The sequence below is a fragment of the Anomaloglossus baeobatrachus genome, chromosome 5 (genome assembly GCF_048569485.1).
Source record: "Anomaloglossus baeobatrachus isolate aAnoBae1 chromosome 5, aAnoBae1.hap1, whole genome shotgun sequence".
NCBI classification, from domain to species: Eukaryota; Metazoa; Chordata; class Amphibia; order Anura; family Aromobatidae; genus Anomaloglossus; species Anomaloglossus baeobatrachus.
Genome location: NC_134357.1, coordinates 521,724,681 through 521,749,628, shown reverse-complemented (window position 1 = coordinate 521,749,628; position 24,948 = coordinate 521,724,681). Strand labels below are relative to the sequence as shown.

Below are 24,948 nucleotides of genomic sequence, written 5' to 3'. Positions count from 1 at the left end.
CTCCAACCGGCAGGGTCAGAGAGCCATAGGTGACAGGTCCTGCAAACAACAACAGCGTCTGTGTAGCCCAGGTCAGGGATTTCCTACCTGCATTTCACCATTAGGAGGGAATAGAAAGGCAGGCTTCCATTCCTCTACCCAGAGCACCACAATCCTGCCACTGTACCCTCTTGTCCTCTGCACACTCCAACTGATAACTAAGCCATTATACTAGCAAACACTCAGTGTACCTAGTGGCATCCTATACGTGGCTATTGGACTTTGCTATAGTCCCACTAGTGCAAAGACATTTGCAGAGCGCGTCTGCCTGCATTGCACACTACAACTCATTCTAACCAAGCCATTATACTAGCAAACACTCAGTGTACCTAGTGGCATCCTATACGTGGCTATTGGACTTTGCTATAGTCCCACTAGTGCAAAGACATTTGCAGAGCGCGTCTGCCTGCATTGCACACTACAACTCATTCTAACCAAGCCATTATACTAGCAAACACTCAGTGTACCTAGTGGCATCCTATACGTGGCTATTGGACTTTGCTATAGTCCCACTAGTGCAAAGACATTTGCAGAGCGCGTCTGCCTGCATTGCACACTCCAACTCATTAAAACCAAGCCATTATACTAGCAAACACTCAGTGTACCTAGTGGCATCCTATACGTGGCTATTGGACTTTGCTATAGTCCCACTAGTGCAAAGACATTTGCATAGCGCGTCTGCCGGCATTGCACACTCAAACTCATTTTAACTAAGCCATTATACTAGCAAACACTCAGTGTACCTAGTGGCATCCTATACGTGGCTATTGGACTTTGCTATAGTCCCACTAGTGCAAAGACATTAGCAGAGCACATCTGCCTGCATTGCACACTACAACTCATTCTAACCAAGCCATTATACTAGCAAACACTCAGTGTACCTAGTGGCATCCTATACGTGGCTATTGGACTTTGCTATAGTCCCACTAGTGCAAAGACATTTGCATAGCGCGTCTGCCTGCATTGCACACTCAAACTCATTTTAACTAAGCCATTATACTAGCAAACACTCAGTGTACCTAGTGGCATCCTATACGTGGCTATTGGACTTTGCTATAGTCCCACTAGTGCAAAGACATTAGCAGAGCACATCTGCCTGCATTGCACACTACAACTCATTCTAACCAAGCCATTATACTAGCAAACACTCAGTGTACCTAGTGGCATCCTATACGTGGCTATTGGACTTTGCTATAGTCCCACTAGTGCAAAGACATTTGCAGAGCGCGTCTGCCTGCATTGCACACTCCAACTCATTAAAACCAAGCCATTATACTAGCAAACACTCAGTGTACCTAGTGGCATCCTATACGTGGCTATTGGACTTTGCTATAGTCCCACTAGTGCAAAGACATTTGCATAGCGCGTCTGCCTGCATTGCACACTCAAACTCATTTTAACTAAGCCATTATACTAGCAAACACTCAGTGTACCTAGTGGCATCCTATACGTGGCTATTGGACTTTGCTATAGTCCCACTAGTGCAAAGATATTAGCAGAGCACATCTGCCTGCATTGCACACTCCAACTTTTTTAAACTAAGCAATTTTACTAGCAAACACTCAGTGTACCTAGTGGCATCCTAAACGTGGCTATTGGACTTTGCTATAGTCCCACTAGTGCAAAGACATTTGCAGAGCACGTCTGCCTGCATTGCACACTACAACTCATTGTTACTAAGCCATTATACTAGCAAACACTCAGTGTACCTAGTTGTATCCTAAACGTGGCTATTGTACTTTTGTCTATTCACAGTATTGGAACGATATTTGCAGCACGTCTGCCTGCATTGCACACTCTAACTTTTTTAAACTCAGCCATTTATAGTAGCAAACACTCAGTGTACCTAGTTGTATCCTAAACGTGGCTATTGTACTTTTGTCAATTCACAGTATTGGAACGTTATTTGCAGCACGTCTGCCTGCATTGCACACTCAAACTTTTTTAAACTCAGCCATTTATAGTAGCAAACACTCAGTGTACCTAGTTGTATCCTAAACGTGGCTATTGTACTTTTGTCTATTCACAGTATTGGAACGATATTTGCAGCACGTCTGCCTGCATTGCACACTCTAACTTTTTTAAACTCAGCCATTATACTAGCAAACACTCAGTGTACCTAGTGGCATCCTATACGTGGCTATTGGACTTTGCTATAGTCCCACTAGTGCAAAGACATTAGCAGAGCACATCTGCCTGCATTGCACACTACAACTCATTCTAACCAAGCCATTATACTAGCAAACACTCAGTGTACCTAGTGGCATCCTATACGTGGCTATTGGACTTTGCTATAGTCCCACTAGTGCAAAGACATTTGCAGAGCGCGTCTGCCTGCATTGCACACTCCAACTCATTAAAACCAAGCCATTATACTAGCAAACACTCAGTGTACCTAGTGGCATCCTATACGTGGCTATTGGACTTTGCTATAGTCCCACTAGTGCAAAGACATTTGCATAGCGCGTCTGCCTGCATTGCACACTCAAACTCATTTTAACTAAGCCATTATACTAGCAAACACTCAGTGTACCTAGTGGCATCCTATACGTGGCTATTGGACTTTGCTATAGTCCCACTAGTGCAAAGATATTAGCAGAGCACATCTGCCTGCATTGCACACTCCAACTTTTTTAAACTAAGCAATTTTACTAGCAAACACTCAGTGTACCTAGTGGCATCCTAAACGTGGCTATTGGACTTTGCTATAGTCCCACTAGTGCAAAGACATTTGCAGAGCACGTCTGCCTGCATTGCACACTACAACTCATTGTTACTAAGCCATTATACTAGCAAACACTCAGTGTACCTAGTTGTATCCTAAACGTGGCTATTGTACTTTTGTCTATTCACAGTATTGGAACGATATTTGCAGCACGTCTGCCTGCATTGCACACTCTAACTTTTTTAAACTCAGCCATTATACTAGCAAACACTCAGTGTACCTAGTTGTATCCTAAACGTGGCTATTTTACTTTTGTCTATTCACAGTATTGGAACGATATTTGCAGCACGTCTGCCTGCATTGCACACTCTAACTTTTTTAAACTCAGCCATTATACTAGCAAACACTCACTGTACCTAGTTGTATCCTAAACGTGGCTATTGTACTTTTGTCAATTCACAGTATTGGAACGTTATTTGCAGCACGTCTGCCTGCATTGCACACTCAAACTTTTTTAAACTCAGCCATTTATAGTAGCAAACACTCAGTGTACCTAGTTGTATCCTAAACGTGGCTATTGTACTTTTGTCAATTCACAGTATTTGAACGTTATTTGCAGCACGTCTGCCTGCATTGCACACTCAAACTTTTTTAAACTCAGCCATTTATACTAGCAAACACTCACTGTACCTAGTTGTATCCTAAACGTGGCTATTGTACTTTTGTCAATTCACAGTATTGGAACGTTATTTGCAGCACGTCTGCCTGCATTGCACACTCAAACTTTTTTAAACTCAGCCATTTATAGTAGCAAACACTCAGTGTACCTAGTTGTATCCTAAACGTGGCTATTGTACTTTTGTCAATTCACAGTATTTGAACGTTATTTGCAGCACGTCTGCCTGCATTGCACACTCAAACTTTTTTAAACTCAGCCATTTATAGTAGCAAACACTCAGTGTACCTAGTTGTATCCTAAACGTGGCTATTGTACTTTTGTCTATTCACAGTATTGGAACGTTATTTGCAGCACGTCTGCCTGCATTGCACACTCTAACTTTTTTAAACTCAGCCATTATACTAGCAAACACTCACTGTACCTAGTTGTATCCTAAACGTGGCTATTGTACTTTTGTCTATTCACAGTATTGGAACGTTATTTGCAGCACGTCTGCCTGCATTGCACACTCTAACTTTTTTAAACTCAGCCATTATACTAGCAAACACTCACTGTACCTAGTTCTATCCTAAACGTGGCTATTGTACTTTTGTCAATTCACAGTATTGGAACGTTATTTGCAGCACGTCTGCCTGCATTGCACACTCAAACTTTTTTAAACTCAGCCATTATACTAGCAAACACTCACTGTACCTAGTTGTATCCTAAACGTGGCTATTGTACTTTTGTCAATTCACAGTATTGGAACGTTATTTGCAGCACGTCTGCCTGCATTGCACACTCAAACTTTTTTAAACTCAGCCATTATACTAGCAAACACTCACTGTACCTAGTTGTATCCTAAACGTGGCTATTGTACTTTTGTCAATTCACAGTATTGGAACGTTATTTGCAGCACGTCTGCCTGCATTGCACACTCAAACTTTTTTAAACTCAGCCATTTATAGTAGCAAACACTCAGTGTACCTAGTTGTATCCTAAACGTGGCTATTGTACTTTTGTCTATTCACAGTATTGGAACGTTATTTGCAGCACGTCTGCCTGCATTGCACACTCAAACTTTTTTAAACTCAGCCATTATACTAGCAAACACTCACTGTACCTAGTTGTATCCTAAACGTGGCTATTGTACTTTTGTCAATTCACAGTATTGGAACGATATTTGCAGGACATCTGCCTGCATTGCACACTCAAACTTTTTTAAACTCAGCCATTATACTAGCAAACACTCACTGTACCTAGTTGTATCCTAAACGTGGCTATTGTACTTTTGTCTATTCACACTACTGCAAATCTATGTGCAGCACCTCTGCATGACAACCTCGTGCTCTGTTTTTAATAAGCTATAATGATAGCACAAAATACTGCCATTTTGTGGCATCATAGAACTGGCTGTTGTATTCCATTAGTGCCCCACTGGTGACAAGCTATTTCTAGCACCTCTACATCACACCCTCATGCACATTTAGCTACGCTAATGTTATAGCAAACTCATGGAATTCATTGCTGCATTTCATAATTCGGAGGGATAGAAAGTCAGGCTTCCTTTAGCTTTTCCTTCTGTTCATAGACAGCATCTCCAAGACAAATTTCCCCTCCACGTCTAAGTGTGGAGAGGCAGCTAGTGCGCATGCGTGTGCCGATGTACCCCAGCTGCAGCATAATTACAGTGTTTCGCCTAGTGAGTATGCTCAGCCTGACTGTGCCATTCCTGACGCTAAGTCTTCATTTCGGGATACAGCGCATGCTCCCACACTAAGTGTGAAAAGCCTCTTTGCACAGGTGCTTGCATTCTGTGCCGGGTCTAAGTCCTGTTTTGTGCCTAGACACCATGCTAAAGCTGATAGTCTTTTTTCAGAGACTGTATTTCATGCTACTGAGCATGCTCAGGCACTTCCTGCATCAGAGACTAGGTCCGGTAATGAACTCTTTGGCCCTGGCCCTGATGTGGGGGTCCCATATAGACCACAGGGCATCAGGTGTCCTCCCAAATGGCTTGCAGAGGCCCACACCTATGACTTGTCACCGCATTATTGATGGTCAGACGATGACTGGTGAGGTGTTTGGGTCATGGCAGCCATGAGGTCATCATTGAAGTTGCGTTTCCAAATAGGACGCTAGTTATGCCACTCATGACGTGTCACTCTGCTTTTGTCTCCAGGAGGTGCATTGTGGTTCACCCTGGTTTGGGGCGGACCCAGGTTATAAAAGGGGCTGGAGCCAACAAGGAGGTGCGCAGTCTTCTATTATGCTCCGAAAGAGCACACCTCCATGTGTTGAACCCATTGCGGCTTTAGGCCAGAGGTAGGCAGGGATAGGGTGGTGGATGCAGGCCACCACCACAGTTGGTAACGCAGAACGGTTAAGACCAGCTCCTGTCCTAACAGTCCTGCTTGTGCAGCCCAGTGGCATTAACAGGCCTGCTGCTGCTGATGCGCCTGCTGTCCACAGGTGTGGCCCCTACGCACACGGTCAGCGTACTCAATGGCCCCTGTGTTGTTAACAGGGAGTTCCTGGGCTGGGTGGGCATGTGGACCCTGTGACGCTAACAGGGCTCACAGTCTCCAGATCCGAATGGCGTCTAACTCGGTTCAGGCTACTATTAGTTTCATAGCCACACAGCTCTGTATCCTCCACCAAACCTTCAAGTTGCCAACCTCTCCTTTTCCAACTGGGAGCACGGTGGACACTGACTGCTGAAGGTGATATATACCTTTCTCTTTCTTTTCTTATTAATTTTTGTTATATAGCGGTCACAGATTATATACCACTTTATCCAAATCTGCCAGTCCCACTGTAACAGATGTTGTTTCTTCAGCAAATGTTACAGTTGTTTAACCACCAAATCCACGGACCAAAATTTTTTTCCCCTTTCCAACACACCTGTTCCCCTTTCCAACAGCATCTGTCCTTTTTCAACTCATTTTGGGATATGACCAAAAGTGCAACTGTGCAGGGACACCGTACTCAACGCCATCTCAGCACAGCAGCCATCCCTCGGTCCCTCCGATGTGGACAAGTAAAAGACCATTTCCTCCTATCCATGACAAAGTGTTGAGATTCACTCTGTGCAGCACTGGTGTTTAGTGGAAAAGTAGATCTAAGATTGCGTACCACATTCTGCAGATACTCCTGTATACGTGCGTCTATTTCTATGGCAGGAATTAGTTCGCCAAATTTTGTCTTGTACCGGGGATCTAACAGTGTGGCAACCCAGTATTCAGGATTACTTCAAATTCATACAATCCGAGGGTCATGTAGGTAGTGCAGCAAGAAGGCGCTCATGTGTCTTGTGCATCCAGGAGGACCAAGTCCTTGGTGTGTTGGTGGCAGAGAGGTGAGAATCGTGCATCCTTCCTCTGCCCTCTACCCACAACCTCGCACAACCGAAATGTGAGCAAGCTCTCACTCATCTGCTGAGTCTTCCATGCCCATCGCCAGTTCGTCCTCCATTTCTTCATGGGCTCCTGCACTTTCATCAACACTTTTTGCTGATACTATGCGCCCTTGTTAATCCCTCTCCCTCACCATGACTGCCGCATAGGTGCCGCTGACCATCTGGACCTCGTAGATCTTGTTATCCCTTCCGCATATGACTCCTCCTGTACTTCCTCCCCTTCGTCTTGTCCCAACACCTGACTCCGAATAATAATTACAGTGTGCTCCATCATGTAGATGACCAGAATTGTCACGCTGAGAATGACATTGCCAGTGCTAAACATCTTCGTCGACATTTCAAAACTGTGTAGCAGGGTGCATAGGTCCTTGATCTGACACCACTCCAGCAGCGTGATCTGCACCACCTCTGGATCAACTTATCCCAGGCTATATGTCTTACCGTATTTCAGCAGGGCTCTGCGGTGCTGCCACACACGCTGCAACATGTGCAGATTCCAATTCCTGCGTGTCGGAACATCGCATTTCCGGCGTTTAACTGCCAGACCCTAAGACTTCCGGAGTGATGAAAGTTGTTGAGCTGCTGTGTGCGCACGATGGAAGTGAGCACATAGCGAGCGTGCCCGCTGCACAAGGCCATGTAGGCCGTGATGGTGTTTTAAAAATTGCTGGAGAATTCGGATCAACACGTGAGCCATAAAAGGCACGTGTGTCACATTGCCCTGAGGATGGCCCGCAGCCAGGTTTGCATCATTGCCGCACACGGCTGTTAAGTCACCAACGGAGTCCGCTCCGTCAATTTGTACTCCGGTCGCCAGGTGACAACGTGTTCCTTTCATGAATAGTGCTGATGATGGGAGAGTAGTCGATGCCAGCGGCGCAGGTGGACGCAGGTTATGCTCACCCACTGGGCTGCATTACCTTGACAGATGCAGAATCTCTGGCTGAATGTAGCTGGTGGGTATCTCACAGATGAAATACCATCATTCAGCTACAACCAATGGGAAGACACCACACCCTTTTTTATGCCCATCCTGTCTGCAGACCACTGCCAGACATAGCTATGAACCTCTGGTTAATTTTACCCCCAGTTCAGTTTTATGATTTTGTGTGCTTGTTACCTGACTACTTTTCCTGCTTGCTGTTTATGTACCTTGTTGGCCGATACGCATTTCACCTCTGCTTGTTTTCTGATTAAGTCCTGGCCGTCCCATTCTGTTCCTGTTCCTCAATTAATGTTTTGACCCTGCCTGACTACTATTCTCTGTAATAGCGGTGTGACTCACATTTCCCATACATTTCAAAGTAAAACTTTGACCGCCTGATGGCATTGAGCTCTGCTGCCAGCATAGTAAGGAGGTGTGTGGTAGTCCTTGTGCGCAGTTGCAAGGAAGGGTGGCCTGACCACACAGGGTTTGCGCAAAGGTAGAGGACCCACACGAGGTTGAAGAGGCAGAAGCAGTGTATTAACTTCTACATACAGAACAAGGATTGAAACAACTCGTGGGGACGGCAAGACTTGTACAGCAGACCCTTCTCCATCTCTCACCATAGTTTGCCAGTGCCCAGTCAGTGACATGTAATGACCCTGTCTATGCTTACTGGTCCAAGTATCTGTGTTGAAATGCACCCTGTCGCACACAGATTTTCTCAAGGAAGTGGTGATGTTGTGTGCGACATGCCGGTGTAGCGCGGGCATGCTTTTCTTGGAGAAGCAGTGGTGATTGGGCATCTGGTACTGGGGCACAGCGACAGACATAAGGTCTGTAAAATCCTGTGTGTCCACTACGCGTAAAGGCAGCATTTCGGTAGCCAACAGCTTACAGAGGGATAGAGTCAACCACTTAGCTTTGTCATGGGTCGCAGTAAGTGGCCTTTTATTTGACCACATCTGAGGGACAGAGATCTGGCTGCTGTCTGTAGACGGTGTTGAGTAGGGTGTCCCTGGAAAAATGCAGGTTTGTGAGAAAAGTGCAGGCGGAGACATGATGTTGGCTTCATCTTGCCTTCAGATCTGTTCATCTTGTATCATTTTTAAAAAACACAGCAAGCAAGGGTTACTCCAAGCGGAGTCTCCCTTTTTTTCCAAAAATTGGGCCCCACACAGACACCTTATCAGTGGCAGCACTTGTGCCCTAGTTGCAAACAGGATGTTTTGATTTGCATCAAGCACATTCCAAATCCACAAGCATTTACTCTCCCCAGGATGACACAGGGGTAGTAAATTCCTTCTGGATCCATGACTTGTTCATTTTGATGAACGTCAGTCTGTCCACATTGTCACTGGACAGACGCGTGCGCTTATCTGTCAGCACACACCCAGCAGCACTGAAGACACGTTCAGAGACAACGCTGGCAGCTGGACACGACAAAATCTTCGAGGCGTAACTGGAGAGCTCTTGACATTTTTCTAGATTTGAAGCACAAAAGGAGCAAGGCTCCATTTGCAAAGTCATTGCATCGATGTTCATTTGGAGATACTCCTGTATCATCCTCTCCATCCGTTGACTATGTGTCAGACTTGTTGTCTCTGGTGGCCTTGCAAAGGAGGGTCTAAAAAAATTATGAAAAGATTCCATAAAATTGCTGTTACCAGCACCAGATACGGTCCTACTGGTACGGGTAGACTGTTGAAGATGACGAGGCCGTCCCATGTTTGTCAAGTTACAACTGGGAGAATCACTCCCTTCACCTGCACGGTTGTTTGGTGGAAAAGCCGAGCTAAGATCGAGTAACAGCTTCTGCTGATACTCCTGCATACGTGCGTCCCTTTCTATGGGTGGAATTATGTCACAAAATTTGGACTTGTCCCGGGGATCTAATAGTGTGGCAAGCCAGTAGTCATCATCACTTCTAATTTTGACAATACGAGGGTCATGTTGGAGGTAGTGCAACAAGAAGGCACTCATGTGTCTTGCGCAGCCATGCGCACCAAGTCCACGCTGTGTTTGTGGCATAGAGGTGCTAACCGTTCTTTCTTCCTCTGTCATCTCCCCCCAACCTCTTTCAACTGAAATTTGACCAAGGTCCCCCTCATCTGCTGAGTCTTCCATGTCCATGGACAGTTCGTCCTCCATATCTTCATGTCCTCCTGCACCTTCCTCAACATCTCACCTGCTACCATGCGCCCTTGTTGATCCCTGTCCCCCATGGTCCCATGCCTGCCGCGTTGGTGATGATGAACGTCTGGACCTTGGTGATGTTGTTGTGTCTTGCGCATATGAATCCTCCTGTAGTTCCTCCCCTTCCTGTTGTCCCACCCCCTGACTACGAATAGTGTTTAGCGTGTGCTCCAGCATGTAAATGACTGTAATCGTCATGCTGATAATGGCATTGTCAGCGCTAAACATATTCGTCGCCATGTCGAAACTGTGCAGAAGGGTGCATAGGTCCTTGATCTGAGATCACTCCATCAGGGTGATCTGCCCCACTTCTGCATCTCGTTGGCCCAGGCTATACATCATGACGTATTGCACCAGGGCTCGCCGGTGCTGCCACAGTCGCTGTAACATGTGGAGAGTTGAATTCCAGCGTGTCGCCACATCGCATTTCAGGCGATGAACCGGCAGGCCGAAAGACTTCTGGAGCGATGCAAGTCGCTCAGGTGCGGCGGTTGAACGGCGGAAGTGAGCACTGCAGACAGTTTCCGTGCCCTGGTCAGAAGGCCATCTAGGCCGGGATAGTGTGTTAAAAATTGCTGGACAACAAGGTTAAACACGTGAGCCATACAAGGCACGTGTGTCACCTTGCCCAGGCGAAGGGCCGCACCCAGGTTTGCAGCATTGTCGCACACGGCCTTACCAGGCTGCAGGTTGAGTGGAGACAACCATTTATCAAAATCAGTCTCCAGAGCTGCCCACAACTCAGTCGCTGTGTGACTCCTATTTCAAAGACATGTCAAGCTAAAGACCGCCTGATGCCGTTGCGCTCTGCTACCAGCATAGTAATGAGGGGTGCGTGATTCCTTCTGCGCAGTGAGAACGCTGGTGGCCTGACCAGGCAGGCTTGGGGCGGAGGTGGAGGACCCAGATGAGGTGGAGGATGCAGAAGCAGTGGCGGAACTTGGACAGACAGAGGATTGACACACAAGTCGTGGGGACGGCAAGACTTGTGCAGCAGACCCTTCACCATCTATCACCATAGTTACCCAGTGGCCAGTCAGCGACATGTAACGTCCCTGTCCATGCTTACTGGTCCAAGTATCGGTGGTGAAATGCACCCGTTCACACACAGAGTTTCTCAAGGAAGCGGTGATGTTGTGTGCGACATGCTGGTGTAGCGCGGGCACACCTTTCTTAGAGAAGTAGTGGCGACTAGGCATCTGGTACTGGGGCACAGCGACAGACATAAGGTCTCTAAAATCCTGTGTGTCCACTAGGCGGAAAGGCAGCATTTCTGTAGTCAACAGCTTACAGAGGGATAGAGTCAACCTCTTCGCTTTGTCATGGGTCGCAGGAAGTGGCCTTTTATTTGACCACATCTGAGGGACAGAGATCTGGCTGCTGTGTGTAGACGGTGTTGAGTCGGGTGTCCCTGGAAAAATGCAGCTTTGTGAGGAAAGTGCAGGCGGAGACATGATGTTGCCTTCATCCAAAGTTGGTGCTATCGATGTCTGAGAGAGCTGTACACACTCACTTGTTTCCCCTTCCAAACCAACTGACGACCTACCAAGCAAACTGCCTGTTGCGGTTACAGTGGTGGAAGTTGTGGGTGGAAAAACAGGTGTGACAGCTGTCCCCACAGTCCTAGAAGATGACGAGCGCGCGGATGCACTGGAAGGGGCAGGCGGTGGATGGTTCGCTCCGCTAGGCCGCATTGCAGCACGGTGAGCTTCCCATCGGGCCATATGATATTTATTCATGTGACGATTCATGGAAGAAGTTGTCAAACTGCTGAGGTTTTGACCTCTACTAAGAGAACCATGACAAATTTTACAGATCACATAATTTGGGCGATCTTTTTCTATGTCAAAAAAGGACCTGGCTAGGCAAGGCTTAGAGGCCATGCGACCTGTTGATCCACCCCGAATAATGCTCAGAGGCAGAGTGGTGGCTGAGGATGCAGTTGTAGACGTGCTACCAGTGCTCCGACTGTGTCCAGGAAGGCGCCAGGTTACTTCGACGTCGGTTGCATCCTCCTCCACCGCCTCTGTTGACCTCCTCGAGTGTCTGACTGTGGGTTGACAGTAGGTGTGATCTAGAACTTAATCATCAATTGTTGTGTTTGCACTCCCCTACCCCTCAGACCGAGTTTCTTCTTGCCCTGACCGAATATTTAAGTTGTCATCCCAATCGGGTATCTGCGTCTCATCTTCATCAGTATGTTCCTCATTGCCTATAACCACAGTTGTTGGAAAGGCAGCATTTTGGTAGCCAACAGTTTGCATATGATGAAAGTCAACCTCCAAGCCATTTCATGCCCTTCTAAAAGCATGTAAAACACAGCGAGGGGACTCCAACCACAGTCTCCCTCGTTGCCACTAACTGGGCCACACACACCCCACTTGACTGGCATCGGTTGAGCCCCCTTTTGAAAAAGAAAAAGATGCTTTGCATGAAGCACTCTCAAAAATACGCGTGCCTTTCCCGTCCCCTGGCTGACCCAGGGGAAGAAAAGTCCTCTGAGAGCCATGACTTGTTCATCTTGGTTCTTTTAGAGACACAGCGAGGGGACTCCAACCACAGTCTCCCTCGTTGCCACTAACTGGGCCACACACACCCCACTTGACTGGCATCGGTTGACCCCCCCTTTTGACAAAGAAAAAGATGCTTTGCATGAAGCACTCTCAAAAATACGCGTGCCTTTCCCGTCCCCTGGCTGACCCAGGGGAAGAAAAGTCCTCTGAGAGCCATGACTTGTTCATCTTGGTTCTTTTAGAGACACAGCGAGGGGACTCCAACCACAGTCTCCCTCGTTGCCACTAACTGGGCCACACACACCCCACTTGACTGGCATCGGTTGACCCCCCCTTTTGACAAAGAAAAAGATGCTTTGCATGAAGCACTCTCAAAAATACGCGTGCCTTTCCCGTCCCCTGGCTGACCCAGGGGAAGAAAAGTCCTCTGAGAGCCATGACTTGTTCATCTTGGTTCTTTTAGAGACACAGCGAGGGGACTCCAACCACAGTCTCCCTCGTTGCCACTAACTGGGCCACACACACCCCACTTGACTGGCATCGGTTGAGCCCCCTTTTGAAAAAGAAAAAGATGCTTTGCATGAAGCACTCTCAAAAATACGCGTGCCTTTCCCGTCCCCTGGCTGACCCAGGGGAAGAAAAGTCCTCTGAGAGCCATGACTTGTTCATCTTGGTTCTTTTAGAGACACAGCGAGGGGACTCCAACCACAGTCTCCCTCGTTGCCACTAACTGGGCCACACACACCCCACTTGACTGGCATCGGTTGAGCCCCCCTTTTGACAAAGAAAAAGATGCTTTGCATGAAGCACTCTCAAAAATACGCGTGCCTTTCCCGTCCCCTGGCTGACCCAGGGGAAGAAAAGTCCTCTGAGAGCCATGACTTGTTCATCTTGGTTCTTTTAGAGACACAGCGAGGGGACTCCAACCACAGTCTCCCTCGTTGCCACTAACTGGGCCACACACACCCCACTTGACTGGCATCGGTTGACCCCCCCTTTTGACAAAGAAAAAGATGCTTTTCATGAAGCACTCTCAAAAATACGCGTGCCTTTCCCGTCCCCTGGCTGACCCAGGGGAAGAAAAGTCCTCTGAGAGCCATGACTTGTTCATCTTGGTTCTTTTAGAGACACAGCGAGGGGACTCCAACCACAGTCTCCCTCGTTGCCACTAACTGGGCCACACACACCCCACTTGACTGGCATCGGTTGAGCCCCCTTTTGAAAAAGAAAAAGATGCTTTGCATGAAGCACTCTCAAAAATACGCGTGCCTTTCCCGTCCCCTGGCTGACCCAGGGGAAGAAAAGTCCTCTGAGAGCCATGACTTGTTCATCTTGGTTCTTTTAGAGACACAGCGAGGGGACTCCAACCACAGTCTCCCTCGTTGCCACTAACTGGGCCACACACACCCCACTTGACTGGCATCGGTTGACCCCCCCTTTTGACAAAGAAAAAGATGCTTTGCATGAAGCACTCTCAAAAATACGCGTGCCTTTCCCGTCCCCTGGCTGACCCAGGGGAAGAAAAGTCCTCTGAGAGCCATGACTTGTTCATCTTGGTTCTTTTAGAGACACAGCGAGGGGACTCCAACCACAGTCTCCCTCGTTGCCACTAACTGGGCCACACACACCCCACTTGACTGGCATCGGTTGACCCCCCCTTTTGACAAAGAAAAAGATGCTTTGCATGAAGCACTCTCAAAAATACGCGTGCCTTTCCCGTCCCCTGGCTGACCCAGGGGAAGAAAAGTCCTCTGAGAGCCATGACTTGTTCATCTTGGTTCTTTTAGAGACACAGCGAGGGGACTCCAACCACAGTCTCCCTCGTTGCCACTAACTGGGCCACACACACCCCACTTGACTGGCATCGGTTGAGCCCCCTTTTGAAAAAGAAAAAGATGCTTTGCATGAAGCACTCTCAAAAATACGCGTGCCTTTCCCGTCCCCTGGCTGACCCAGGGGAAGAAAAGTCCTCTGAGAGCCATGACTTGTTCATCTTGGTTCTTTTAGAGACACAGCGAGGGGACTCCAACCACAGTCTCCCTCGTTGCCACTAACTGGGCCACACACACCCCACTTGACTGGCATCGGTTGAGCCCCCCTTTTGACAAAGAAAAAGATGCTTTGCATGAAGCACTCTCAAAAATACGCGTGCCTTTCGCCTCCCCTGGCTGACCCAGGGGAAGAAAAGTCCTCTGAGAGCCAGGTCCACATTGTCAGTGGACAGACACGTGTGCTTATCTGCCAGCAGACCCCCAGCAGCACTGAAGACAGGTTCCGAGAGAACGCTGGCTGCAGGACACGACAAGATCCTCAAGGCGTACGTGGCGAGCTCAGGCAATTTATCCAGATTGGAAGCCTAAAATGAGCAGGGCTCAAGTTGCACAATAATGGAATCGATGTTTCTTTGCATATACTCATATATCTGTGTGTCTCCCTCTTTTTCCTTGTCCAGCTGTTTTGTTTTCACATGAGTATATGTCCTTGTCACTTTCCCATGTGTTTGTGTTATGTTGTGAGTTGTTTGTCACCTTTTGGACACCTTTCAGGGTGTTTTCTAGGTGTTTTACTGTGTTTGTGATTGCCTGCCATTGTTTCCTATGGGCTCGAGTTCGGTTCGTCGAACGTTCGACGAGCCGAACTCGAGCCAGACCCCCCGTTCGGCGAACCGCCTCGAGCCGAACCGGGACCGGTTCGCTCATCTCTAGTCATAGTGTAAATCTCAACCAAGTTTAATGGTCTTTATTGTTCTTCTACACTTTTCCCTTGCAGACATAAACTTAAAACTAGGAACTTTATCTTGTTTTTTTTGACATTTGAGTGTGAAAACTTTCACTAAAATCCTTCTGGCTTGTTGCTACCTGTTTCTGATTCTCCGTTGAGACATGTAATTGTGGACAGATTTAACTTTCTCATCTGATCGTACAGTTATTCGGTAGTCTGTGGACAAATTCTCAAAAAAGGTGGACTTCTACTTGGTCTTCCTTTTTTCATAATTTAAAGATAGTGTGTCGCATGTGACAATGCAACTAAGGAAAATTGTTGGGGTCAAGCTATGATCTACCATAATGTAGATGTCAAAAAAGAATATAAACCTGTTGGATTTGGGGCTGTTTTTTTAAACCAAATATGTGGTGTCAAAATAGTTGCGTAACAGCAAGTAACAAGTAGGTTGCACAAATGTTTTGCTATTTTGTGGTCCCATAACACTATAGCCTCATAATAATTTGGGAGCATGAATTACTATTGCATATTGTCCCTAACAACAAGCTTCTGAAGTGTGCCCTATAGATTGTTGTACGACAATATAAATTCCTTCAAATCTATACCCAAATTCAAAGTTATTGAGTCAATCAGTTTTGGACTGGAGACAAGCGCTCTCAAGACATAACAAGCATGGCTGTGATGACTGTCACAAGGTGACGCTAGACACTACTAGTTTGCAGTAAATGGAGAGGTAGACAGGCCGAGATCAAAAACCAGGAGGGCACGACAGGACACAGGGGTCACAATAATACACGGGGGGCAGACAAAGACAAGGTTGAAATACAAGCAAGCTGGAGGTCAGGGCTCCAGGAGAGTACTTAAAAGATACAACCCTCAGTCTGATACAGCGCCGCACAATCAGCTCTACCCTAACCTACTGTATCCTCACCCATCCCTTGTAGACTGTGAGCCCTCGCGGGCAGGGATCTCTATCCTCCTGTACCTGTCTGTGTCTTGTATTGTTTATGATTATTGTACTTGTTTCTATTATCTACACCCCTTTTACTTGTAAAGCGCCAAGGAATTGATGGCGCTATAATAATAAATAATAAAATACAGGGAGCAGGCAAGGACGTGGTCAAGAGGAAGTCCAAGGTCAGAAGCCGGGAAGTCACAACAGAAACAGGGGAGGACAGGCAGAGATGGGTATACAGCAGTCCGGAGTTGAGAGACCAACATCTGAACACTGAGCACCACGAGAGGTAACAGCACAACTGTAAACAGAAAGTACGACTGGTGGCGTCTTGAGCTTACACGCTCCCTAAATAAGCAGAACAATCACCAGGAACGAGAACAGGGTGAAACCCAGTCCTGTGAAACAACCCTCAGAGCATTCATCCTGCAAAAAGCTCTGCACCATAGGCAACATATACCGGCTTTCTGCAAGAGAGCATGGCAGAACAAAACAGAATGTTCTGTACAACGGAATCGTGACTATGGCAATCCAATGTGCTACAATCTGTGCATTCCAATATCTTTGTGGATTTCCAGTTTTTTTCACGTGTCTCACTAATACTCAATTATTTCTCCAGAAGTCCATATGTTACCTCAGAGCATTGTCTCAGTTTAAGACTTATTTTAGAGTAAATTCCATGAACAAACCATAAAACATTCACCACAACATTGGAGCAGCCAGTGAATAAGTAGTAATTTTGTGACTCTTCTCTATATTACTCACCTAGGCAGCTATCTGTAGGAATCTCCTCTTTACACCAATCATCACCCCTCACATATGTCGCTGTAGTATTAATATGGGTCAGATCTTCACCCTGAAACAAATATTGTAAGAGTCAGACAGATGGAGAAGTCACATCTATGATCAGCTCTAATCCTGCCATCTCCACCGTTCTCATTACACAAGTATAAAACATAATACTGGTGGATAAAACAAGACAGAACACAAGACCTTCACAGCCGTCTACACATCATAGGGAGATTTCATGACACCTCCTCTCCATCTACCTGATGATCCTGAGAAACACTGGGATTTTCCTGTTTACAGTCCTGCGGAAGAAGAGGATGGGGACATCTCTCTGGTGTTGTCCTCTCAATGGATGGAACTGGAGGAAACACATACAGGGACTTAATTCATTCTTTACTTACAGATAAATAATAGGCAACGTGTAATTAGTCCTGTTTAGTACCTGGTGATGCGATGTCCTGTTTAGTACCTAGTGATTCGATGTTCTGGGGAACCTCCATCATGACTTCCTTGTACAGATCTTTGTGTCCTTCTAAATACTCCCACTCCTCCAAGGAAAAATAGACGGTGACATCCTGACACCTTATAGGAACCTGATACATACAATGATAGTGTCATCCCCCGATTCCTTCATAGCGCCTCTGTATAATGTCCCAATATTCCCAGCAGTGTCACCTCTCCAGTCAGCAGCTCAATCATCTTGTAGGTGAGTTCTAAGATCTTCTCGTAATTGATGTCCTCATGTATCAGTGGGTGCGGTGGAGGCCCCATGATTGGGCTCAGGGGTCTTCCCCATTCCTTAGACATAGAGGCCTGACAGCGCTCACTAGAGGTCTTCTTCACTACTGTGTAATCCTGGTTATGGATAGACACATTAATAAATCTCACTACAGACATTTCCAGAGTCCTCACCTCTCCAGTTCTGTCCATTTGTTATTCTCTTAGATACACAGGGTACAGAAAGTATTCAGACCCCTTTACATTTTTCACTCTTTGTTTCATTGTAGTCTTTTTGTAAATTCAAAAAAGTTAATTATTTCTTATTAATGTACACTCTGCACCCCATCTTGACTGGAAAACCCCCCAGAAATGTAGAAATTTTTGCAAATTTATTAAAGAAGAAAAACTGACATATCACATGGTCATAAGTATTCAGACCCTTTGCTCAGACACTCATATTTAAGTCACATGCTGTCCATTTCCTTGTAATCCTCCTTGAGATGGTTCTAATCCTTCATTGAAGTCCAGCTGTGTTTAATTAAACTGATAGGACTTGATTTGGAAAGGCACACACCTGTCCATATAAGACTTCCCAGCTCACAGTGCATGTCAGACCAAATGAGAATCATGAGGTCAAAGGAACTCCCAAGGAGCTCAGAGACGTAATTGTGGCAAGGCACAGATCTGGCCAAGGTTACAAAAGAATTTATGAAGTACTCAAGGTTCCTAAGAGCACAGTGGCCTCCATAATCCTTAAATGGAAGAAGTTTGGGACCACCAGAACTCTTCCTAGACCTGACCGTCCAGCCAAACTGAGCAATCGTGGGAGAAGAGCCTTGGTGAGAGAGGTAAAGAAGAACCCCAAATCACTGTGGCTGAGCTCCAGAGATGAAGTAGGGAGATGGGAGAAAGTTCCACAAAGTCAACTATCACTGTAGCCCTCCATCAGTCGGACCTTTATGGCAGAGTAGCCTGACAGAAGGACTCCCAGACTATAAGAAATAGGATTCTCTGGTCTGATGAGATGAAAATAGAACTTTTTGGTGATAATTCTTAGCGGCATGTGTGGAGTAAACCAGGCACTGCTTATCACCTGCCCAATACAATCCCAACAGTGAAACATGGTGATGGCAGCATCATGCTATGGAGGTGTTTTTCATCTGCAGGGACAGGGCGACTGGTTGCAATAAAAGGAAAGATGATTGCAGCCAAATAGAAAGATATCCTGTAAGAAATCCTCTTCCAGAGTGCTCTGGGACCTCAGACTTGGCAGAAGGTTCACCTTCCAACAAAACAATGACCCTAAGCACACAGCTAAAATAACAAAGGAGTGCTTCAGAACAACTGTGTGACCATTCTTGACTGGCCCAGCCAGAGCTCTGACCTAAACCCAATTGAGCATCACTGGAGAGACCTGAAAATGGCTGTCCACCAACGTTCACCATCCAACCTGACAGAACTGGAGAGGAGCTGCAAGTAAGAATGTCAGAGGATTCCCAAAGCCAGGTGTGCAAAGCTTGTTGCATCATTTACAAGAAGGCTTGTGGCTATTCTAGCTCAAAAGGTGCTTCTACTCAATACTGAGCAAAGGGTCTGAATACTTATGACCATGTGATATTTCAGGTTTTCTTGTTCAATACATTTGCAAAAATGTTTACATTTCTATTTTTTACTGACAAGATGGGGTGCAGAATGTACATTAATGAGGAAAAAAATGAACTTTATTGAATTTACCAAATGGATGCAAAGAAACAAAAAAATGAAAAATTTAAAGGGGTCTGAATACTTTACGTGCACACTGTAGGAATGATGTAATGTGATGTGACTGGAATCTCTTACCTTCCCAGTAAGCCGAAAGAGGATATCTAGGGTGAGGTGTAATATCTTCTCCACCATCTTGTCCCTGTACATCCTTGAGTCAAATCGAGAAAATTGTCTTATATAGAAGATCTTCACTGAGAAGATCCGATATTATAAGAACCTAAATAGGAAGAAGATAAGAGACATTATCATAATAAAGAATGTCATGTAATAATACAATTATTAAAAATAAGAAGGGGAAACATATGAGGAGCTATAACGTGCTGCTGTTTTATTCCCTTTTTGGTAAAAATCCTAATTCATTTGTTTTCAACCAGATATATGAATTACTTATAAGTTCGCAAAATGATGCGGTTTCATAGAGAATGGGCAGAATGTGGTAATAGGCATCCACCTTAAAGGGAATCTGTCAGCAGGACTTTGCTATGTAATCTGAAGACAACAAGACACAGAGGCAGACTCACAGAGTTCAATGATGTGTCATTTATTACCCTGCTGTGTTGTTGTTTACATATATTGAATGTGTTATAACCTCAGATTATCATTGCTCAATTACATCAGTCCAACCAAGCCCCCTCCTCCTCTGATTAACACCCCACTGTCTATATAATCTGTGCATAGAGTGTCTGGTATGGGCAGGATTAGCTTTCTAAGCTCTGCTGCATTGCTAAATCTAAAAACTCTGCATGACGACTGCTGCACCCAGTAAACTAAGTGATACATTGTTGGGTTCAGACTCTTTGCCTACATCATGCTGCTCTCAGATGAGGTAGCAAAATCTGTTGAATGATCCCCTTTAACCCTAGAACGCGCAACCATAGAAATCTACCAAAGAAAACAAGTAACCTAGCAGGCCTGCGAGGCCCCAGGTATGCGTTCTAGGGTTAATCATTAAAGGCCCTGTGCGCACTAGAATATGGAATTTTCTTAAGAAAATTCCACAGGCTCTTAAAGATTTCCGCACCTGCGGGGAAAAAAACGCAAAAAATCCACACCGAAATCCGAATACGGTATGTTGCGGATTGGTGCGGATTTGGTGCGGAATTTGCGCAGTTTGTTCCCTGCGGGATTTCACAGTTCTCCCTGCTCCTGCTGTCCGTGGTGCTGAAGTCTCCGGGCCGTGCTTTTGTCCCGCGCGGCTGCCTCCGGCACTCTGCTGTTTGCGGGTCAGCTGTGCACTGCATAACTGCATATGCATGAGGCAGCCTGGAAGCAGGAGAGCAGTGTCCGGAGGCAACCTCGCAGGAGAAGGTGAGTATAAGATCAGCGGTGACTTCAGTCAGCTGATGTGCAGTGACCGCTGGAGTCCTCCACCTGGAGTCCTCCATCTGTCACTGCAAAGCACATCAGTGAAGTCACCGCTGATCCCTGCAGCTCACTTCACTTGCGTCCTGACCCTCACAGTGAGCAGTTATGGTCTACTTACAAGTCATAACGCCTGTCATCCCATGCTTTAGAGCAAAATGTGGTAGCTTACTGTGACTGCATGGACAAGTCTTGAGGCAGCATAGTCAAAATTTCAGAGGTCAGGTACCAGGAGAGTACGTCAAGATTAAGGGGATAGGCAGATGCATAGTCAGGTTATGGTTCAGAGTCAAAATACCTGGGGGGTAGCGGATCAAAACAGAGGGACATGACAAAAGGATGGTCAAAGAAAGTCAAAGGTCAGGTATCAAAAGATCAATTCCCAGAGCACAGATACAAGAGGTCAACTTGCACAATTTAACAGAAGATTAAGGGGTACTTCACACACAGCGAGATCGCTACTGAGATCGCTGCTGAGTCACGTTTTTTGTGACCTCATTAGCGATCTCGCTGTGTGTGACACTGAGCAGCGATCTGGCCCCTGCTGTAAGATCGCTGCTCGTTACACACAGCCCTGGTTCGTTTTTTTATTGTTGCTCTCTCGCTGATAAGCACACATCGCTGTGTGTGACAGCAAGAGAGCAACAATCCTGAATGTGCAGGGAGCAGGAGCCGGCGTCTGACAGCCTGCGGTAAGCTGTAACCAAGGTAAACATCGGGTAACCAAGGTGGTTACCCGATATTTACCTTTGTTACCAGCCTCCGCAGCTCTCACGCTGCCAGTGCCGGCTCCTGCTTCCTGCACACGCTAAGCGAAGCGGTGTGCGCTGGTAACTAAGGTAAACATCGGGTAACCATACCCGATGTTTACCTTAGTTACCAGTGTCCGCAGCTTCCAGACGCCGGCTCCGTGCAAGCGCAGCTTGAGGCTGGTCACTGGTCGCTGGTGAGATCTGCCTGTTTGACAGCTCACCAGCGACCATGTAGCGACGCAGCAGCGATCCTGACCAGGTCAGATCGCTGGTGGGATCGCTGCTGCGTCGCTAAAGTGTGAAGGTACCCTTAGACTGGGAGTACTCTGGGAAAAATTCCTCTGCTAAAAAGTTTGGCAACTACCCGAAACAGGGAACATCTGCAAAATCCCAGCACCTCCTAGAATGAAATTGGACAACTGAGCTGTCACTCAATACACTGATAGCTCAGCATGCCCCAACTCTAGGGTGGAAAACTGAGCTCTCTCTCACTCAACTGACAGCCCAGCATGCCCTGAAAACAGAGCGGAGGAATTGTAACAGTAGCTCCTCTTCTAAGGAGGACCACTGGACCCCAGGTTTCCCAGGAAACTTCCAATGTAAGGCCCTGATCAAATGATCGGCCTTAATAGATTGAGCAAGAACCCAAGATCTCTTTTAGGGTCCATCTCCCCTCCAATGAACCAAATACTTGAGGGAATTCCGGACCTTCTGGGAGTCCACTATCCCCTGAACCTTGTATTCTAAGCCTCCATCAACAGAAACAGGAGGAGGCAGAAACAATAGCAATACTGGAAGGACAAATTCCTTTAACAGTGATCTGTGGAAAACATTAGGGATCCAAAAAGACTGAGGAAGTTTCAATCTAAAGTCAACTGGATTGACTACCTCCAGATTCTCATAAGGGCCAATAAATTTAGGACCCGACTTCATTAATGGCACCCTCAGTTTAGTATTTTCAGAAGATAAGTTTTGGTTATCTCCAACTTTGAAGATGGGACCTGCCGAACACTTGCTATGGGCCTTCCCTTAAACGATGTTGAGCCACACATCATACACCCCCCAAGTCTCTGTATGGCGATCTCCATTCCAGGACACCCAGAACTCATCCTAGAAAATTTGTTAAAATGAGGATGGAGACCATAATTAGAAAACAAAGATGAGGTTTCACTGGACTGGATGACACAACTGTTAAAGGCAAACTGAGCAAACGGTTAATATAATGATCAGTTCTCCTGGTGAGCTGTAATGAAACATCCTAAAATTTGTTCCAACGACTGATTTGTCCTCTCAGTTTGACCATTGGTGTCAGGGTCGTAAGCAGAGAAAAATGACAACTCAATACCCAATTTTTAAAAAAATGCTCTGCAAAATTTGGAGACAAAATGCACCCCTCTATCAGACACAATGTTGAAAGAGATTTCCACAAGATTGATAAACAACCTGGAAACCATTTCAGCATTAGGTAACCCAGATAACGGAACAAAGTGGGCTTGTCTAATGAATCGGTTAACTACCACCCAAATCATAGTTTTCTCACCAGAAAAAGGCAAATTAGTAATGAAATTCATGGACAAATGAGTCCACGTTTTTTCTGGAATTGGCAATGGAACCAATTTCCCAGCCAGCCAAGACAGACTTTAGCACGTACGCAAGTTTCACATGCGGATACTAAATCTGTAATATTATGCGTTGATGACCACCAAAAGAGTCTAGCAATAGCTTTCTGGGAACCTGTGACCACTCAAAATGGAGTAATGGAATTCCTGCAACAGACGTAATGTCAAGGCTCGGGATTTTGATCCGGAAAGCCTGTGCTGTGATCTGTTTCCTTCTCCACTGAGCCACAACCAAGTTTAGTCTCTGCCTAGTTGCTGATCTTCTGTTTGTGTTCATTCCTTTTCTGCCAGCAGGTGTTTTCCATGCTGTAATTCAGCTTGTCCTATCACCAGGCGGGTGTAACTATTTAAAGCTTCCTCCTGGCTTTTCTTTCCTGCTGGTGATATTCTGAAGTTAATCCTACTTTAAATTACAGTCTTTCAGCCACGTCTATTTTCTGGCAAATTGTGATCTATTTGATTTAATCTTATTTTTTATTCTGCACCTTACCCCAAATTTTTATGGAGGTACATTATATCCTCAATTGCTGATTAAGAAGCAATGCCCAAGTGGTCATTTTAGTCCCCTGAATATTGTTGTTTCATTTGGCGCAGAGGCCATTAGGGACTTTGAAGCGGTGACCTCTAGTCTGTAAGAGAATCGGGGAGGCTAGGTGTAGACGTGTCGAGTTAGACCTTTCTTTACTTTATTTTCCATGTGTGCTCTATACTCCGTATAACAAGTAATTTTAGGTACACAGGAGCAAAAAATTGGATCCTGGAATAGTGGACAGAGCTAACGACTGGGCTTCATGGATCTCAGCTTCTAACTCCAAGAATAGCATAGAAACCACAATATAGTGAGGAAGAGTGGAGAATGGAGGATCTGGAGGAGAAACAGACAAATGCATGAGATAAAATATCAGCCCTCACATTCTAAGATCCTGGCTTAAACGTGAAAGAACAATTTAGTCTACGGTAAAGTAAAATATGGACCATCTAGCCTGATTTGGGGTAAGCCCCATGGCAGATTCAAGTCAGGGATAAGGGGAAGTAGGTAAGTATTCTGAACCGTAATTTTGTTTTAATTCACGGAAATCAAACAAACTACTAGAGAGGAAGAAGGACGGATATGACCCTTCTATAAACATTTGTTTACACATTCTTTCATGATGGTCCATTCAGGACCTGATAGATTATACAGGCAAGCTTTCAGTAATTTGGCATTAGGAATAAGATTGGTAGCACAATCATAAGGACAATAGGCAGGTAATATTTTTTTCTCTTTTTCAGAGCACACATCCCCGAAGTCCTTCAGGAACCCCAGCAGACTCTCCAAATTTGCAGAGAAAACCTGTACAAAATGATTATGTTAATAGGGACTGAACTTAACAATATCCTTCTGACACCAATCAACAACAGGATTGTCAGCTGAAAAAGTTTCTGGAGTAATGATGCCCTGTCAATGGCAACACTTTGATTGGGTACTTTCAACCTAACTGTCCCTAATCCTAGCCTAAAAAACAGTTCTGAATCAATGAAGTTGGCTGCAGACCGACAGTCAATTAAAACGAATGCTGGCAAAGTCTGATTTTAGAAAAGAAGTTCCACGTTCAACAGTACTTTATCTGAGGAGTAAAAAGGTACCTGAAAATTTGGGTTACCTCATCGATATTGTCACGCTCACCGCCAGATGGTGGTACTGCGGCGAGCAGAAGTGGACCCACTGGACCACAGGGGAACCCCAGGCTTACTTTTATAGTGAGAGGGGCTTGACTAAATGCTCACCGTGAGGCGGATGCCAGGTGCTACTCCCAGGGCAGGGACCGGGACTGTGGCAGCTGACCCCCAGGGCAGGTGTGGACACAGGAGT

General features: G+C 46.0%; 1 protein-coding gene across 1 annotated transcript in view; it reads right to left on the bottom strand.

Annotated features, from left to right (window-relative positions):
* The window catches only part of LOC142312879 (uncharacterized), a 266,832-nt gene that overhangs the window by 187,181 nt on the left and 54,703 nt on the right, over positions 1-24,948 (bottom strand). Inside the window, exons 9-13 of the mRNA XM_075351863.1 lie at positions 19,439-19,554; positions 17,555-17,734; positions 17,322-17,472; positions 17,140-17,237; positions 16,856-16,946 (exon numbers count right to left, since the gene is read on the bottom strand). Coding sequence (XP_075207978.1) covers positions 16,856-16,946; positions 17,140-17,237; positions 17,322-17,472; positions 17,555-17,734; positions 19,439-19,554 — 636 coding nt within the window. The remainder of the gene's footprint in view (positions 1-16,855; positions 16,947-17,139; positions 17,238-17,321; positions 17,473-17,554; positions 17,735-19,438; positions 19,555-24,948) is intronic.